The sequence below is a fragment of the Chlamydotis macqueenii genome, chromosome 2 (genome assembly GCF_036417535.1).
Source record: "Chlamydotis macqueenii isolate bChlMac1 chromosome 2, bChlMac1.mat, whole genome shotgun sequence".
In the NCBI taxonomy this organism is placed as follows: Eukaryota; Metazoa; Chordata; class Aves; order Otidiformes; family Otididae; genus Chlamydotis; species Chlamydotis macqueenii.
Window position 1 is genome coordinate 127,173,739 of NC_141557.1, and position 14,761 is coordinate 127,188,499.

The following is a 14,761-nucleotide window of genomic DNA, read 5'->3' on the forward strand; positions in this document are numbered from 1 at the left end:
TATTTTGTAAGTAGAACTTCCAGCTGTCAGCAAGGCAAGCTCCTTTAAAATCTTTACAGAAAAACTTCACTAAACATTACCTGAAATGGCACTTGAATATTGCTTGCTGCCAGAAGTCATAATGGATAAACTTGGTTAGAGGACAGCGCTTGAATAAGTATTTACCTCACATTTTTGACAGTTGATGATTAGCAGGTTAGTCCTGGTGTTGGTAATTCTTTGCTTAACTCTGGAAACATACGATACAAAAAATAGAACACAGTAGGTAGTGTCCCAGTGGCTGTGACAGACCATTGCATAACAGTTAAGCTATTTTAATATTAAAATAATTTTATGTTTTGTTGGAGAGCTATAATAGCACATTCCATGATGTATTTATTATTATAAATTGCACTTACAGTTGACATCTAAATATAGTAACATGCATGTAATGAAGTATTACAGATGAGAGGTGTTCAGATGGTCTTCAGTGAAAAGCAACAAATAGATATTGCTGTAATAGTAATTTGGGCACTGAACACATTTGGGTATCAGTGATGTTTGTTGATATTATTGGCTGGTTCTGCTTTAAAGCAGTGTCATTTCCTTTGGATTAAGTTAGGCAGAGACTTGTTCCTTGGTAGATGCTAAGTATATTCTGTACTTCTAGCAGCACTGTTGAGAATTAAGCTGAATGAAGTTATAGTTATTTCTCAATATATTAAATACACGCAAACTTTTATGTAAAAATGCATTTAAAATTTTAACTTTTTTTCTAAAAAAAACCCCAAAACCAAAGTTGTCCATGTGATTGTGTGTGATTAATGGAGTGTGAAATGTCAAATAAATACAGCAAATTCATAATAAACAAAAGCATAAAACCAATGAAAAGGAAACGATATCTCTTATTCTGATTTAAGAATTTAGGCAGATTGTGCACAAAATTAGGATAAATGTATGTTAACTGGAGGATTTTTGTCCTATAAGTGAGTTTTTGAAGTAGGTAGCTTTCAAATATCTCCTAAATTACTACCCATAATTGTTTTCTCAGTGCTTTTTTGGTGGCCAAAAAAGGGTCTTCTGTAATAAAATTAATTTTAAACTCTTTTGTTTGAATACTTCACATATTTGAATCAAAGCACTTGATTCGCACTGATTTTTTTTCGGTACTGAATTTTACTGGCTTCTCTGAAGTTACTGAATGAATCTTCACTCTGATGTGTTAGTTGCTTTTGATTTTTTTCTTGGTTTCCTATGGCTAATCCAACAATCATTTCATGTGGAGGTAAAAAGCAAGAGCAAGTAGCTGAAACAAACCATTTCCTCTTGGGTATTCTGTTCCTCTTTACACTTACCCCCTTTTTGAGATGGTACATTATTTTTTTAGCAGAACTCACCTTATGTGCAAAATTAGGAGAAAAGTAACTTGCAGATTGGAGACTGGTAGTAGCTGAACCTGTCCCATGTAGCTGGTTAGTAGCTGAACTCTGCAAGCTCTGTCAAAATAGTGTATGACATATTTAATCAGGTATTAGGTCCTTTGGTTCTACAGAACAGCAGACTGGCTCCTGTTTTGGCTCGTAAGGATACATTCTCAAGCCCAGCCAGCTAAATGTATTTTAACTACATATGTTTCAATCTTTTATCTGCTCAGTAGCAGACTGATTCCCAAGTTAGCAATTTACATCATTTATATAATGTTATTTTTACTGCACAGACACTGGTTAATGCTGTAAACGTTTAAAACCAAATTACTATGCAATAAATCGAGACTGATGTAAATCTTGAAAATTCCTCTCTTCCCTCTTACTCCTTGCATAGACCAGAGGATGTAGAAGCGCTTTCAGAGAAAGAATAAGAAAACTAACCAGTTGCAATCTATGTCTCTTACTGTGTGGTTCTGTGGAATTCACTGGCTTTCTGTGGGGAGTGGTGAAAGTAGCTGCAGAGGTGGGCTTCTGGGACAGAAAATATATCTTATAAAGTGCTTTAGAATGCATTTTGGGAACAACAAACAACTTGCATAGCATTATATTTTACAGTGCAGCTGTTATAAGACCTGACAGTAATCTTAGAAAGGTACTAAAGGTGTGTTTTGGGTGCACTACAATTAAAAACACTGAGGTGGAAAGAAAAAATTATTATGATACAGTCAGGTTTGTTTGAGTTGTGTGGAAGCCAACATATTTTTCACGCGCTTCATGCTAAACAAATAGCTTGTTGCTATCTAGTTACAAAGTATGTTCTCTATTGTGTGATAAGCACAGCTTAAAATATCAGAATAATTTAGAAACTAACATGTCAAAGGAGATTCCCTTTTAAACAGACATTGACAAAAGAAATAATCTAAATATTGTGTGTTTTGTCAAACTATGCAAAAAAATTCAGTTTGTTGCTTTTTTTTTTTTTTTTCCTAGTGGGGAGAAAAAGCACAAGGGCTAGAGGAAAACTAACATCCAAAACCCAATGCTTTTAGAATGCATTTTTATAGAATGCTTTTCACACAACTACTAATACAGAGAAAGTGGTTTTTATTTCAGCTGGTTTGTAATTACTGATTGCATAGTTAATTTTTTTTATTGCTAATGTCTAATAAAACTCCAGATGTAGCTTTTGCAGGATATGGTTTATATTGATGCAAAATAGTAGAATAATAATATTTAACGGTGTTAAACTTTCAGGTGACTATGGCTTGAGTTTACCTCTTGGAGAAGAATACGAACGAAAAAAACATAAACTCAAAGAGGAACTTCGTCAGGATTATAGGCGATATCTTTCTCAGGTAAAGCTTCTTGTCTAGTTGCCTGAGTTTGGTGAGTCTTTTAAAATGACTCTCTCATTTTAACTGAGTGAAAATTAATAAAATCTGTGGAAAATCTTTATAAGAAGGCACTAATTGTGAGTAATGGCTGATTTCGAAGACCCGAGTAAAAGTAATTTCAAAATGTTGCTACTAGGAAAGGTTATGTATTTTAGACTTCTACAGATCTCATTGCCGTGAGACCACGTATTACTTAGTACATTTTATTCTGAATACTTTTATTTAATTGTCTCTACTTCTTTCATAGTTTCTTCGTAAGCATTTAAAATATAATCTGTTACTTCCTTAACTACTTATGTATTTTATGGTCTATAATTCAGGTAAGAATATCCCTATAATTAACTTGACTCCATTTGACAGGTTCTCTTCAATTTTAGAAATAAAAAACTTTTATGTTCTGCTTAGCATGAATTATTAAATGTCACAGTAAATTTCTAATTGAAGTAATATGTATGAAATGTCATAATCTTGGAAATATTCTGTATCCCTTCTTAGTCAAACAGGAAAAAAGTCAGGAACCAAATAATTTCTGTTGTCTGCAAATGCTGATTGTCGGTTATTTGCCTTAAGAAACAAAGTCTTTTTTGTTAAGTCAAATATTTTTGAACAAAAGACTCTTTTTGAATAGTATCTTTTCCCTGACTTTTAGGGTATTTCACAGGCAAAAAGAAAGGTAGGGTGCCTGCAATATCTTTTTTTTTTTCTTCCTTCAAATTAGTTGCTTTTTGCTTTGTTTGAAAGCTTTGCGCTTTTTGAATTAAAAATAAAATCATTACTTTATTTGTGCTTTGTGTGTTTCTGCATGCTGTAGTGATTAGTTGTGATTAACAGCATTGTTTGCTTCATGCAAAATGATTGCTTATATTTATTATTTTCCATTAGTAAGATTTTAAAACACTTGTTGGTTTCTTCTTTCCTTTGCAATTGCTATTGTTGCTGTCTAATGCTGACTTTACAAAAGTTTTTATTTTAGTAGACATTTGCTTCAAGGCTTATCAGTTACATAAACGTTCTGAGTTCAGATAACTTTTTTCTTGATACACATGCTATATAAAACTGGAATAAAATATTAAACTCTGAAATATTGTAATATGTCATCAGAAGCAGAGTCGGGACTTTTTTCTTTCCTATCACTGCGAAATCTCGTCAGTGGTACTTAGGAAAGCAGCAGAGCCAGTTATTCAGCACCTAGTGGCCAGAATGCAAGAATACAAGTTTGAGGAAAAAATAGTACCAGAGGCGCATCTTTGCAGGCTTTATTCAATTACAGGTTTTTTTTTGTTATTTATATCATTATACTGTCATGTATATATAATTTTCAAATTTAACACTGCCTATCCAGGTTGTTCAAATTAAGCAACTTCAGTAAAAGACCAGGAGCTAACGTGGTAGAAATACAGCATTCTGGTTTTTTGGAGACTTTGAATAACATGCATATGATACAAATTAACTACATTAACATGCACTAGAATTCCTGAATAACAATAGCAGCAGCAGAATTAACTGACTTCCTAACCTCTAACCAAAATGATGCTTAAATAATTGTTACTTCATGCTTAAACTTCAGATTATTTTTGAAGTTACAATATTGTCTTAAAACTGAATGTTTCATAATTCTCAACAAAGTACCCAAATAATATAACTGTTGCATTAATTTCTAGTTTTTTATTAATTGAACTTCAGTTTTACAAAGTTAGGTTTACAAGGTTGTTTGTTTTTTTTTTTTTTTGTGTAGTACAAGTTAGCTACATTAAGCTTGTAAGGCCTGAGGAAAGGTAGGATAACAATCTCTAATTTATTTTACCTACATAAAGAGAGAGTGCAACTTTTATCAGCTTTCACAGAGATAGTATTTTGGTTAATAACTTGTTTAGTCTCACTTATGTAGAAAATGCAATTTCCATATCAGCTTCTGATTTTCGGCAAATACCTCTACAGATGTGTTCGAAGTGTGAAAAGAATTACATAATAATTAAGATTACATTTTATTTACTTCTGCTAGTAAAAATAACTTAGTTCTCCTTATTAATCCAGTTATCTCAGTGCTTGAATATCAAATCCCTTAAATCTTTTAATGGGTAGGTGTGAAATATAATACATAATGATGTGATTTTGTACTGGAACAGGTAGAACTCTTACCTGTTGACATTCCTCTAAGCTTTTAAGCCACGTTATGACCTAGATAATGGAAAGAAACAATGCCTTATCTAACCCATTCCCCTCATCAGCCCATGCCACACTCTAAATAGATTAATTTTTTATTAAAGGTAATCTGATTTATAAAACATAGGTGATTGAGAATGACTTGGAGATGCTTTTAGTAAATGAGTGATGTATGAAGAAGCCGCTAGACCTGGAAGCTAAGGACCTATTCCAGCATTGGTGTTTGATTTGAAAGGCTGATACTTTGACTTGCTGTGCAGCCCAGTTCCCAAGCTGTGGTCCAGGGAGCTGTATGGAGCAACAGCGTAGTGTTTTCAGAGGAAAGTTCTGTTCTGGAAGTGGCTGATAGTCTGTAATGAATTACAAGATTTGGTGATGGGTCATTATCCTGAAAAGTTTGGGGGACTGCTGTTGTGGAAAACAGATAGTGTTGTGATGCTAAGTGGTGACTGTAGTAGCGTTGGCATGGATTCAATCTATTAAAATAAGAGGTAGACAAATGTTTTTTTTTGCAGTTAGAAAAAGCAATTTTTCATCTTAAGTAAGGTAGTGTCTTGGAAAATTCCTCTTATGCTTGTACAGATACTTGTGCTCATGCTACTTGCTTACTGAATTGAGTAATGGTGGGAATTTTTAAATAACAATATACTTTTTTAATATACAGAAACTAATTTACATAATCCTTGAAGTAGTGTAACAAAGAAGACGTAACAAACACTTTCAAACTCAAGCTTAAAGCTTGACGAAGCCCTTTCCTTTCTGCATTCCTTGACTTCACTTCATTTGTATGTTCCAAGAACATTCTGCATTTTCAAAATGTGAAGGTTGTCTTCAGTCTTCATTTCATTAACTTGATCAGATTTATTTCAGAAGATATAATTCCTAGCAACTATTTAACAAGTAAGATTTGGTAATTTAAAACATATTGAATTATTATTATTATTTTTTTAAATATAGAAAAATTATCTGACTACTGGTGAAGTAGATCCGTATACTCAGGGATTATCTCTTCCGATTGATGAGCGAAGATCTGCCAAGGTAAATATATGGAGGAAATTAAGTGGTGTACAACTGGAAAATGAACCTGGATGTTTAAACTGTTGTGGAAAAATTATTTCCACTTAAGTATTTTTGTTCGGTTCATTTTTTTTTTTTTTACACTATTTACAAATGAACATTTTTGGAGGTGATAATTTGAATAATTTTCAGAAAAGTAAAGTCTTTCAGTTTTGTTGATTTTAAATTTTTAATCCTAGGTTACCTATACTCTTAAATTTTAGATAATTAGATGTGTAATTCTATACTGATACTAGTTTCAGGTTTGCTACTTCTAATTCACACCTGCAGGACACTTGGTGTGTTCAAAAGCTGTAGTGCTTGTGCTTGGGTTTTGTTCAGCAATAAATATTAATCTAATAAAGAACATTGTTTTTCTTTAATTATATGTATACTTTCCTAATTTATTACTCTTCTTACTGCAGCCTGGCGATAATTTAAAAAATATTTGCTTGTACTTGTTTCTACAGTGATAGTCTTATCAGTTCCTGTCAGAACTGAAGGAAGTGTCCTTTCTGCTGTACACAATTTGTTTTGATGTCTTTGTGTATGCTTAACCTACCTGCTTATCTTTTTGTGTTGCTTTGTTTTTGCTTTATTTTGTTTTGTTGGTTTTTTTTTTATGAACAGACAAATCTAGGAATGTAAACAAAAGCTGATCTCATGTTTCACATACTGTCTGCTGTTAGTATAGGAATCTTCCCAGTTTCCAGTCTTTCTTGGAGAGTACAGCTACTGGTGTGTTTTGTGATAGGAGCACATATTCTCTCTCTGCGTTTAGCCCCTTTGATCTCCCTGACGTTTCTTATCTATGTTCTTGCTTTCATATGTTGGAGAAAGATACCAGCCGTAACAGTCTCTCTGCTATTGGAGGTTCGTGGAGGCTAGAATGTGAAGATGCAACATGCATACATGGATTTTCTTAACCTCTGACTTGTTCCTCTGATGCAGTGTAATTCTATGAAAGCCTAATTTAGTCTCTGGGAGTCACCTCTCCTCCTGCCCTCATGATGTTGGCCTTATATTCTCTGTTCCTTTCTTATACTTGCTTCTAAATTGATCCAGGAGGTTGCATCAGCAGAAACATTGTAATTTAGCAAATATTTTTCCTGATTCAACAAACACCACTGATTGGTTGTTAGGATGAGTCAAACCCCAGCAGAGATGCAAGGCAGGAAGAGGAACTGTGTTGCTGGACTGTTGCACTCTTGGGGGTTTTATTTGTTTTTGGTTTTTTAACCTGTGTTGCCTTGGAGTTGCATTGTTGCTCTGTGTTTAAGGCTACACTATCGTTATAATTATCACAAGACTTCTGCTATGGAATGTGTTGGTCTTGTCCTTGCTATGCTTACCTATACTTTCTGCCTCTCTTGTGCTGACAATAATGTTTGACCATATGAGGAGCCAGGTGAGAACTCAAATAAGTGAAAATTGCTATTATTAAAAAGCCCCAAACTCCAAATCATACTAGTATTTAAAAAAGGGAGGCAGCAGGAATAAAATGCTGAAGAAGGGTAGAGGACTCCTCCTCAGTGGCAGAATGCATTTGTGCTGAGTTTGTTAGTTTCAAGTTCTGGTGAACTTTATTTTAACCCTTACGAGTATGTGAGCTGGAACAGTGGAAGATAAAGTATCTTTGATTAATTCTGTGGAAATTAAAGACTTATCTGAACTGTCTAATCATTGATGGGTTTGTATCATAGCAGCTCAACGTTTGTTGAGATTTTCTCAAGTGCTGTTGCAGAACCTAAAAGCTGCCAGAAGATGTCACACTGTGCCCTGCTAAATGGTTCGCTTCTGAGCAGATAATGATTAGAGGTTAACGTTTGCATTTTGGGTTCCTCTGTTAGGTAAAATGTGCAGTCACACAGCGTGTTGAATTTTCTGCTGAATGTTAAAGACAGTGCTATTTTCTCAGCTTTGGAAAATACCCCTCAGGCAGCTTTCATAGCTGTCTGCAAGTTTTATATTGTCACTGTCAGAAAAAGTATAGATGCAAATTCTGGGAAAAAAAAAAAAACCAGTTTTGGGGAGCATTGGTCTCATTTGCAAAGCTATTATTAAGCTGGTATTTCCATCGTGACTAAGATATAAATTATTTTTGTTTTTTAATTTGTCATGGGAAAGAAAATTTATAGATAGTATTCAGATTTTTCAATACCTTTTAATTTAATTGGAAAATACTGCAGTGGAGAAGAGCATGATTTGTAAAATAATTATCTTTTTTTTTCATTTTTATGATGACTTGAATGAGGTGGTATAAGAGGTGACCCATGCTCTAAACATAAGGTACTAATATCAGGAAGTAATGCAAATTAGAGTTTGCTTTATCTGGATACTTTTTAAAAAAGTATTATATTACTACGCTATTGATGTACAATTCCTGCGTATTTTTAGACCTGAGCAATCTGGTTATAAATGTTGTCACCTTGCAAAAGCAGCTAGGACAAAGTGGATAGGTCATGTTTTTCTTAGTTTTCCTTGCATTCTTTGTGCTTTTGATTCTTTTTGCAGTCTGCTTAACTGCTTTTTTGAATTTGTCAGTTCAAGTTATAACCTAAGCTATAATTGACACATCTTGTCTATACATGTATTTGTTGTCCTGTTTTACTTATGTTACAACTAACCTTAATGCACACACAAAAAAATTAGATGTTTAAAAATAATCTATAAATACATTTAGATTGGAAATTAGAATGTGATTTCTAATTGCCAAAGGAATGAGGCTTTGGAACAGTTTTGGAATAGCAGGAGGAAACCTAAATGGTTTTATGGCAGATACACAGTAGTGTTACTGGGAACTAGATTTCATGCCCAGGAAGCTGACTTCTACTTACAGATTTCGGATTAAGAGAAAGTACAGAACAAAAACCTCAAAGCAATTCAAGCCCTATTTGTACATCCCAAAGAAGGGGGAGGGCAAACACACAACTTGCATGTGTTCGTTGAATACTACAGTTCTATGAAGTTAAAAGCTACTCAAACATGCAAAATTATGGTATTCTTTTCAATGCTTGTTTTAGGAGAAGCTGCGGCTTGAAAGAAACAAGGAGTACAATCAATATCTCAGGGATAAAGAAGAATGGAATGAAAGGCTAAGGAAATTAGGGAAGAAAAACACAGAGGTAATACAGTTTTACTGAAGCTGATACAAAGAAAAACATAAATGATCTTGTAAATTGTTTTGTCATTGCCTGTTAGACAAAATAAGCAAAGAACGTCATTTAATTAGGCCATGGTTTTATTAATATATCTAGCAAGTCCTGGTTATGAGTCGTACAGTACAGTTCTTGCTTCCTAGTTCAGTCATGTCTATGTACAAGGCTGTCATTCTTCTGTGTGTCTGAAGCAAGTCCCTGGATGGTTCTTGGTGACAAAAGTGGTGGCCAAAAAAGCTATCTCTTTGGACAAGATCTTGAGCTCCACACAGTGTTCCTTAGCATTTATTTGTAGCTGCTTTTTCCTTGGTCTGTGTTCAGTTAATGAGAAAGCAAGGCAAGTGCAGGCAGCTGTCCAGTATATGGTGCTGTGTGTTTGTGAACTGAAAAAAAAAAAAAAAGTCTTTACTACTGAAAGTGAGCTAGACACATGCATAATTGAGCTGAGATTCTGAGCTGAGGCCTTTGATGTGTATGGCAATAAGCAACTAAGCACCATGCAACTGCTTGCTCACTCCCCGCCTGCCCTGGTGGGATGGGGGAGAAAATCAGAAGGGTAAATGTGAGAAAACTTGTAGGTTGAGTTAAAGACAGCTTAGTAGGTAAAGCAAAAGCTGCACTTGCAAGCAAGACAAAATCAGGAACTCATTCACTACTTCCCACTGGCGGGCAGTTGTTCGGCCATCCCCAGGAAGGCAGGGCTCCATCACGCGTAGTGATTGCTTGGGAAGACAAATGCCATAACCCCGAGCACCCTCCCTCCCCCCACTTTCTCCTCCTTCCCTCTGCTTTTATCGCTGAGCATGATGTCATATGGTATGAGATATGCCTTTGGTCAGCTGGGATCAGCTGTCCCAGCTGTGTCTGCTCCCACCTTCTTGTGCACCCGCAGCCTACTCGCTGGTTGGGCAGCATGAGGAAGCAGAAAAGTCCTTCATGCTGTGTTAGCACTGTTGAGCAGTAACTAAAATATCCCTGTGTTACCAATGCTGTTTGCATCACCAATCTAAAAGATAGCCCCAAACAAGCTACTATGAAGAAATTTAACTATGCCAGCCAAAACTAGTACAACAGTCAACAGGGGATTTTTGGGTCTAATTAGCATTGTTGTGAGACCCTTTGTTTTAGTAATCTGGAAGCAATATATTGTTCTGAGAAGGTCTTTCTACTGCTTGTTAATTGTAAAATCTTGGGTAGAATGGGTGAATTTTCTTTTTAAAATATTGTTGCCTTAGTTTAGTGATGGACTGCAGTAGTGTGTAACTTTCATCTAATGCAGGTTTGATTTAAGAAGGCCTTCCACTTTTTTTTTAATATGGAATTTCTTAAGTGTACAGTAGGGTGAAAGCTAGATCCTTCTGTGAAGGGACTTCTATTTGTCCTCACAACAGTTGAAAGTTTATTATCTTTCTTATAGTGGTCACATGTGCAAATGTTCATGTATTTATAAGTTCTATCTAGAATAATGTTTCTTGTCTGTCTCCAGAAAGATTGGTTTTTTTTACGGGAAAGATCGTTTCCTCTAAGTGCATTGGAATGTCATATTGAAAACTATTTTAATCTGTGAAGACAGCTATAAGGCAGTACTCAGGCATCCTTTAGGTGTTGGAATTCAGTATCTGATTCTTATTGGCTTCTTCAAGGGGTTGGAGTGCTACACAACAGTGATCCCTAGGGAATACATAGCAACAATGTAGCTTGTGTTTGTGTAACTGAGTCTATAAACCTCTAAAGATTTTTCTGTATGTTTGGGCATTTATGTTTCCTCAGGTAACTTACCTAATGACATCTATTTAGAGAGTCAAGGGTTTTTCTTTCTGCTTTGTCATCTCATTGGATCTTTACATTATATTTTTATTATTCTTGTGTGGAAACAATTGTGCTGTCATAAAACAACAAACAAACAAAAAAATTGGGAAGGATTTGTTGAGGTTCTTTCACCTTTGAGGGATATTTGACTTGGAGTGAGAGTTGAACGAATGGGTCTCATGATTAATATATGTGACCTCAAAAGTTTGATCCAACAGTTTGGATAATCATAGGATGAACTTCAGTTGCAAGAAACCTCTGGAAGTCATGTAGTACAATGGCTTGCTCAGGGGTTAACTTCACAGTTAGATCAAGTGGTCGGGCCTTATCCGGTTGAGTTTTGAAAGGATGGAGAATCCACAGTTCCTCTGGGAACCTATTCCACTTTAACTGCTTGATCTGAACTTTCCTTCTGTATCCTATTGGAATTTCCTTTGCTGCAGCTTGTGACTGTTAATTCTTTGAAAACCAACATCTTTCTGTCATCTCTGTAATCACCCATTAGGTCGAGACTGCAATACTAGTTCCTCGTGCCCCCATACATACCTTTCTTAACCTTCTTTTTCCAGGCTGAACAAACTCAGCTCTGCCAGCTTCTCCTTTATGAGCTGAAGTGCCATCTTCTGCACTTTCTCCAGTTCCTCAGTAGTCATGGGGAGGGGAGGAAACTGAGCAGACTACACGAGAACCTGGATACTGAATAAATACCGAACAGAAGAGAAGGATCACTTTCTTTGACCTGCCTATGACACTTGCTAATGCAGGCCAAGATGTGGTTGGCTGTCATCACTGCAAGAGTGCTCTGCTGGCTCATGTTCAGCTAATTGCTCACCACTAATCCACACCTTTTTCTGCAAAACTGCTCTTTAGACAGTCGATGCTCAGCCTGTACTGGTGCATGGCATTATTCTGTCTCAGATGTAGAATTCTGTATTTGCATTTGTTGATCTTCGTGAGTGTTTTGTCAGCATATTTCTCCAGTTTGTTGACACCTTTCTGAGTGGCAGTCATACCCTGTAGTATGTTGAACCCTCATCCCAGTTTAGGGTAATTTGCATCTTTAATTTATTTTCATTACGTTTTGTAAAGTATGAGTTACTGTTATCTTTATTACACACATGAAAGATTAGTGCACAGAAATACTACAGGATTTATCCAGACCCATGTTGTTTGCTAGAACTTTGTGTTGAACACTGGTCCAGTGTGTCATAGGTTTGTTCTTTATCTACTAAACTATCCTTTCTTGTAGTAACATCTCCTGGGGAGCAAAGAAATAGATTAAGAAATGGTCAGGTTAAAAGGTTGTGCTCATAGGTAAGAAGTATTACAGACCTGCCTGAATCTGGATAGAATAAAGGTATCAAGTCTCTTGATGAGGTGTAAAGTTCAAAGTGTGTTTTGATTCTTTGCACCTCTGAATCTGAAGGTCAGATTGGAGTTTGTAAAGGGCCTGTCCAGGATTGACAGCCATCATCAGATAAGAGAAAGAGTACTTTTTTTTTTTTTTTTTTTTTCCTTTTTCCCCCTAAAGAAAAAGAAATCCCTAGCTTTTAAACCCTCCTTGAAGTATTTTTCTTGCTCACTTTTTCTATTTTCTTCAGTACCTCCTTAGGGATTGTTTGAAGAAATACAAACCCAAGTTTTTGCTCAATGTGATTTGTTTATATTCAGATCTTTTCATATTTTTTTTCATTAAACAGAATGAGATGGACAGGAATAAAAACCCTATTGCTGTTACCAGGCTCCAGTCAGAACTACATACAGAAGTACAGCCCTGTAATACAGGTGCAGAACCTCCCAAGAAGGATGCCTTTACTTCTACAGAAGGTTATGAAGAGCTGCTAAATAAGAGACGGCTGGAGGAAGACAGGTATCATAGGTTAGGCGATGAGGTTGAATTAAGAAGTCGACTATTAAATGAAAGACTTGATGAAGATTTGGATGTTCCCAATCGAAGACATCATGGATTTGCTAGCCAGTCTGTAATTCCTATTAGGAAGCATCACAGACTTGATGAGGATCGTGATTTTGGTAGAAGATACTACAGAATGGACTATGATCCTGAGATAAGTGAAGAAATGGACCCTAGATTTAGATGTGAAAGCACCTATGACAGAAAAACTCCTCGGGTTTTTTATGCTGAAAGGTATTCTTAATTGCATTTTCTCCTTTATTTCAGTAGTGCTTGTTGACAGCCATGGTTTGCTCTCACTGAAAATTAGACAAAACACCTGTGAAAGCAGGATTTTTATACTTACTTTAAAAAGGAACTTTGCAATAATTTTTAGAATAAATATTTAAAAATTAGACCAGTACCTAAGACTATACATCATACATTAGGGAGCATTTTATATATTATGTCAAACCAAGGATACTAGGGAAATTATCCCAGAAAAAGAAAGCCACTGTTCATTTATATGAAGAGTAGTTTGCCAGAAAATATTAGTATTGGAGAGCACACCCCTGCACTGGGAACCCAAGATTACATGTATTTTACTTGTAATATTTATAGCAAGTCAACTTTCAATTCGAATTCCAAAGTTGGTTTGAGCTTCACTTTTTAGTATGTGCCACTACATACTAAAACGTATTAGAAATGTAAAAATGTATTTTTTTTTACATAATCTTTTTTACTGCATGTCCTCCTGCTTAATGGCAGACTTTAAACATATGCATAGTTGAACCAAATCCTGATGGTGTTAATAGGTGCAAATCTCAGTAATAACTACACAATTTGAATAAACATTTAAGAAAACCCAAACCAAATAAAATAGGATATTTTAGATAAATCATTCAGGAGGAAAACTGATATTACATACTATTCATTATTAAATAGTCATTACTGTATTAACTGATAAATCAGTTTGGTTACTTTGACATAAATTGTTAATCTTTCTTTTCTAGCTTAGTCATCTAAAAGCAAAAAAAAAAAAAAAAGTATATCCTTCCCAATCACTTAGGGTTTGGCAATCTGGCCAGCTTTGGTTATTCCAATGCAAGAACCAGTTGCTTTCAGAAACAGATGGGCTGTGGTGTGAAACAGTACCAAACTTGAAACAGATGTGTTTTATACAGCTAAATTCAAATGAATAAAGCAGTAAAGTTTCTTGTAAAGAAATTTTCAAAAGGTGCTTGAAGAGTGTTCATTTGTTCACTTTACAGATCTTGGAAATGTGAGTGCTGTAGATGCCTTTTTTTGTTATTTTTTTCCTTTTGTCTTAAGCCTGTTGCCAAAATTATTTTACTGCAGTTGCTTCAGTGAAGGAAACACCACTGTCTTTCCCTTGTTAGGCAAAATAACCACTTTTTTTCCCCCTAGAATTAACACTTCTAGAAAAAACAGAAGGCAAATTGTACCACTCTCACCAGTGTTAAATGTAATGATCGTGTTTCGTTGTTAATTGCTGGTGGACTGGTTAAATGATCTTTTGAGTCATTGTTTACAGGGATAATTTTCTGGATAGTTCTGCAAATTAATAACTGGGAAAAACAAACCCTAAAATGCTATTCTACTGCAAAAGCACTTTCTAAATTGAATGAAGTCATGCTTCTTCTCCAGTTTCAAATACCAATAGAGTTAAAATAACTTCTCTACAAAAATGGCTTTTGATATTTTTTCTCAGCCTCTTAAAAGAAATCATAAAAGAATTAAGTAACTAAGGAGAAGATGAAATGTCTGGAAGCATCTGGGAGATGCAGACTAAATAAATGGGTTATTTCAGAGTTTCAGATTGTACGTTCAGATGTGCTTCTAAAAGCATATATTTATTCATCT

The 14,761-nt window shown here is 35.2% G+C and overlaps 1 protein-coding gene across 11 annotated transcripts in view; it reads left to right on the forward strand.

The window, feature by feature from the left end:
• CSPP1 (centrosome and spindle pole associated protein 1) overlaps positions 1-14,761 on the forward strand; it is a 60,108-nt gene that overhangs the window by 3,127 nt on the left and 42,220 nt on the right. For 8 of the 11 annotated variants that reach the window (XM_086740909.1, XM_086740915.1, XM_086740910.1 and 5 more), the window contains 5 exons: positions 2,661-2,761; positions 3,450-3,473; positions 5,921-6,001; positions 9,043-9,144; positions 12,687-13,132. In XM_086740909.1, coding sequence (XP_086597035.1) covers positions 2,661-2,761; positions 3,450-3,473; positions 5,921-6,001; positions 9,043-9,144; positions 12,687-13,132 — 754 coding nt within the window. The remainder of the gene's footprint in view (positions 1-2,660; positions 2,762-3,449; positions 3,474-5,920; positions 6,002-9,042; positions 9,145-12,686; positions 13,133-14,761) is intronic. The other 3 variants (XM_086740911.1, XM_086740919.1, XM_086740914.1) reach the window with 2 other exon arrangements.